General features: G+C 26.7%; 2 protein-coding genes across 2 annotated transcripts; both read left to right on the top strand.

Annotated features, from left to right (window-relative positions):
• Positions 1 to 109: 109 nt before the first annotated feature.
• Positions 110 to 2,790, top strand: LOC112681202 (zinc finger MYM-type protein 1-like). The gene is made up of 6 exons (XM_025551462.1): positions 110 to 167; positions 244 to 345; positions 748 to 903; positions 1,150 to 2,547; positions 2,620 to 2,691; positions 2,786 to 2,790. Exons 1-6 carry the CDS (start codon positions 125 to 127, stop codon positions 2,788 to 2,790), a joined length of 1,776 nt encoding a protein of 591 aa, XP_025407247.1. The 5' UTR covers positions 110 to 124.
• Positions 2,583 to 3,519, top strand: LOC112681201. The gene has a single exon (XM_025551461.1). It carries the CDS (start codon positions 2,803 to 2,805, stop codon positions 3,517 to 3,519), a length of 717 nt encoding a protein of 238 aa, XP_025407246.1. The 5' UTR covers positions 2,583 to 2,802.
• The last annotated feature ends 1,407 nt before the right edge of the window (positions 3,520 to 4,926 follow it).

Here is a 4,926-nt window from a genome sequence, read left to right as displayed (position 1 = left end):
TAATGTATAATAATAATGTATAAATGTAAAAAATGTATCATCATGAGCAAATATATATATTTTTTTATACATATAATATACATACCTAGATAATATTAATTTAGATGCTGCTGATATTGTGGTTATGGAAACTGAACCTTCTACAGACAATGAGACACAAAGTTCAGGTTGTATTAAAATAACTATTAGATAAATATCTAAATTAAATTGTTATATATTTGATTGAGAATATTTTATTTTTAGAAAACCAGTATGGTGAATGTACAAATGAATTAATTGCTAAATCCACCAACATAGAAAAAGAAGCACCAATAGAGACATGCAGTAACTCAATTGGAAATGAATGTATGTATTTTAAATAAGTTTATAAATAAATTAAATTTAAATTCAATAGTTTTATAAATGTCAATAAGTTAATTGTATGAATAATCATTAGAGTTGTAAATTAAAACACTGTATTTTTTTTAGCTTATTCCTAGCATATACCTAGGAGTTTAGATACTTATAAAATACATTTTTAAAGCATACTTAAAATAAAAAAATTAATATTCAAAAACGTTTTTAAAAAGTTTAAAAAGGTTTTATATTCCACAACTCAATATATAATTGTTTCTAATAACTAGACTTGCTTTATGGAGCAATTTTTATATTTTAATATCTACAAACAATATTTTAAACTTCCATATAATAATTACAATAACAAATGTAACATAACAATATATACATATTTGTTATATGTTTACATAGGTAGTATAAATTTAGTTGCTGCTGATGTTGTGGTTATGGAAACTGAAACTTCTACAGAGTTTATAGATAACCAATATGATGAATTAATAGCTATATCTACCAACAAAGATCTAGAATCACCAATTGAGACTCATAAGAACACTTTTGGAAATGAATGTATGTATAATGAATAAGTTCTTTAAATTATTTTTTTATTAATCGCTATATAAAAAATATTATCAACTTCTATACTTCTATATATTGAAATTACTAATAAAGTAATAAATAATAATAAATGATTATGAAATAAAAGTGTAATAGGTACACATCGATCTAATAAATATATAAAAAATTAATATTTTTATAGTGGGTAATTATGTTTTATTTGTATCTAATAAATTATATATTTAATTATTAATTTAGTATCGAAATTTGGAAGTGATCCAGTGATATTCAGTTCTATTCAAACTCAAAGCCTGAGCCCTGAAATACTGGATTATTTATTTAAATGTGGACCGATGCAACCATCATCTAGTGAAATGCCCAAAAACTGTTTTCCAAAAGATTCTCATGGGAGATCGTTCCACGATAACTGGTTTTGGAAAAAATTACTTACTGGAGAATTAATTCGAAGAAAGTGGATGTCATATTCAAAAATTCAAAATCGACTGTATTGTCTTAATTGTGCGCTATTTGGAATAAATAGAAAATGTCATTGGGTGTGTGATGGGTTTGCAGAATGGAAAAATGGCCCTATTAAAATTACGAGACATGAAATAACCGAAAATCATGTATTTGCTTCAATTAAAGCATCATATAAGGAAGCTTCTTTTCCACTTTTACCTTCGTTAAAAGAAAATGAAATGAAAAAAATAGTACAGAACAAGGAGGTTATCAGACATTTAATTGACATAGTGTTGTATTTGGGAAGACACTGTTTACCTTTTAGAGGTCATAGAGAGGGTTGGAAAGATGATGTTCGTGGAAATTTTAAAGATTTAGCTATCTTATTGGCAAAGTATTCACCTCCATTATCATGTCATTTAACTGAAGTCCAAATTAGGGGAAAACATACACAAAATTTTATATCATGGAATCGACAAAATCAGTTGATATTAGCTATTGCAACTAATATTCGTAATACAATAAAAAATGAAATTTTGAATGCAAAATTTTTTTCTCTATCTTTAGATACCACATTTGACGTGTCAAGAAAAGAGCAATTGTCGCTAGTTATTCGGTATATAAATAAAAGTAACGGTGTAGTTGATGAACGGTTAATAGCTGTTAGAGAAACATTAATGACTACTGATCAACATTTATTTACAGTTCTTGATGATATATGTAAAGATATGTGTTTAGATTGGAAAACTTATCTAATTGGGCAATCTTATGATGGTGCTGCCTCAATGAGAGGTGCATACAATGACTTACAAGCTATTGTAAAAGAGCATAATTCATCAGCTACATACGTTTGGTGTTGGGCACACAAATTTAATTTGGTTATAGTCGATGCTGTAAGTTCCTGTTCACAAGCTAGAGACTTATTTGGTACATTGGAAACACTTTATGATTATATAGGCAGTAGTAAGAAGCGAGTAGGACTTTACTCGGCGTCCCAAAGAAAAATATATCCTAGAAAGCCACTGCGAAGACTAAAAAGAGTAGATACTACCCGATGGACATCACACTCAGCTGCTCTTTGTACGGTTTTCGATACATATGATTCAATCATTGATACATTAGAGGATTTACAACACGATTTTGATCGTATATCGAGTGTCAAAGCTAGTAGCTTGATAAATTATTTATTGTCCGAGCGTTTTATACTAACCGGTTTTATTTTTAAGCAAATTTTTGAATTAACTAGCCCTTTAACTAAATTTTTGCAAGGTGTTAATATTAATTTGTTGGGTGCTAGTGAGTACGTAAAATTGATATTAGAAAAAATTCATACATTCAGAAGTGAGCATCAATTTAAAAAATTGGTAGAAGATAAAAATGCATTTATAGCGTCTAAAGCGAATGAATTATCATTCACTCCATTATCATTAAACAGGATAAAAAAAAAAAATAATGCCAGGAGAAAATATAGCAGATGAACAAATCAGTTGTCCAATCAAAAATTTTCAAGTTAATACTTACTATACAATAATTGATATTGTAAGTACACAGATATTAGAGCGATTCAATGATCAATCTACTCCACTTTATAAAGATATTTCACTTTTTCATGAAAAAAGATTAAAAAAAGTAGCAGAGCAGTCAAATTTACCTACTGATGCTTTTGATGGGTTTGAAATGGTCTATGGGAAATTTGTACAAGCTGATGATTTAAGACGTGAATACAAACAATTTTCAGATTCATATTTTATGTTTAAAAAATTAATGATACTACCAGAAAAAATTCACAAAACAGATGATATCGACGAAGAAATAGAAACAAGTGATAATACTGAAAGTGATATTGATTCAGAAGATCTAGATTTAGCAACAAACCAAGGAAATATTTCGACGGTTTTTAAGGTGTGTCACCAAAATAATTTAAAAGAAGTGTTTCCATCCATTTATATTGCATTATGTATATGTTTAACTTTACCGGTTTCAAGTTCTTCTCCTGAAAGAGCTTTTTCTAAATTGAAGCTAATTAAAAGTAGATTGAGAAGTACTATGGGAGAAGATAGATTAGAATCACTTATGCTTATATCATGTGAAAAAGATATTAACATTGATAATGAAAAGGTAATAAAAACCCTTACAACGTATAGTACTGTTCTTAAAAATCTATTATAAAAAACAATTATCTAACAGTTTTTTTTTTTAATTTTATAATGTATATAATATATATTAATATTATTAATTATATTTTATTATTACACATTTGATAAATTATATACCTATTTAATTTTTATTTGTACCAATATAATCTTTGATTGCAAATATAAAATGTATGAATGTTGATTATAAAATAAAAATTGATTGCTGTAAGGGGGGGGGGGTAGCCCCCACTTTTTGGGTGTACATTTATAAAAGGGTAGGTGATATTTTTTTTTACTCGCCACACTAAAAAAAATATAGTTTGGCGCCACTGCTTCCGACTAAAATGTAGCCAAGAAACAGTTGAACGTGTAAACAATTAATCGTTTCGATTGGGATCGATGCGTTATCGTGTGGCGAAAGTCGTTCGACTGCGATCGACCCGTGTAAACTCGGCTTAAATAAATATATTATTTTATTTGTATTAGCTACAGACTATTTGTATTTATATAGCACTATTAATTAATATTATTATTTTTATAAATTATTAATTAGGAGGTTTTTTTAAAATCGCTAATTAAATATTACGAAGACATAAATTGCGAATTAGATCAATCAACAAACAATGTTGTAACACTTCGAACTTCTATGGAAAATAAAGAGGATGCTCAACAATTTATTAAGCAATTTGGAAAGTTTGATAATAGTAATTGGATTATTGGTAATAGGATCAATAAGGGGAATAATTGTCGGTCAGTAAATATTTGTTAATTAATTAATAGGTACCTAAAGTCTAATGTTTATATATTACTTATAATTATTATAAGGTTATACTAGGTTATTATTTTATAATAACTTAGGTACCTACATTAAAAAATATTATTAATTCTATTTAGGGTAGGTATATATTTTATTATTATACCTTTATTATTTATACATTATTAAAAATAATAATAATGATTTAATCTCTCAAAAAAACATACTAAACTATTTTATAAAATACTGTAAATAAAAGTATTTATACAAATGGTACAACAATAATAAAAATCAGAACTGAGAAGCATTATAGATAGATAAATATACTTTAAGTTATTATAGTAATGGTTTATAATATAAATACATTTTCTAGCAGTGAATACCAAGATTATTGTACTTGATTTATTATATTTGAGATGAATAGTTGTGTTGATAAATGTTGAAAATATGTATGTTTTACATTTATAAGTTCTTTTAATAAAAATTATTTATTCTATTTAAGGTTTATAATGCACAAAAAATGGCTATGCAGTTATAGCTCACACAGAAAGAACTCAAACAGCAAAAAAAATCAGCACTGTGAAGGATTTATTGATATATTGATAAAAATGGTTACTAAGGGTTCAAAAAAAAATGATGCATATTTGAAAAGAGACCCCCCACTTAACACCATCATCAAAATAAATC

Source organism: Sipha flava, unplaced genomic scaffold, assembly GCF_003268045.1.
Source record: "Sipha flava isolate LNK unplaced genomic scaffold, YSA_version1 18790_pilon_pilon, whole genome shotgun sequence".
NCBI classification, from domain to species: Eukaryota; Metazoa; Arthropoda; class Insecta; order Hemiptera; family Aphididae; genus Sipha; species Sipha flava.
This window is presented reverse-complemented; position numbering and strand designations above follow the sequence as displayed.

What these genes read in the sequence shown, in the direction of transcription:
- LOC112681202 (XM_025551462.1), top strand. Translation starts at nt 125, where the DNA reads ATGGAAACTGAACCTTCTACAGACAATGAGACACAAAGTTCAG. An exon ending in TAACTCAATTGGAAATGAAT is followed by an intron (nt 346 to 747) that starts GTATGTATTTTA and finishes ATGTTTACATAG; the next exon opens with GTAGTATAAATTTAGTTGCT. An exon ending in AAATTATTTATTGTCCGAGC is followed by an intron (nt 2,548 to 2,619) that starts GTTTTATACTAA and finishes AATTTTTGCAAG; the next exon opens with GTGTTAATATTAATTTGTTG.
- LOC112681201 (XM_025551461.1), top strand. Translation starts at nt 2,803, where the DNA reads ATGCCAGGAGAAAATATAGCAGATGAACAAATCAGTTGTCCAATCAAA.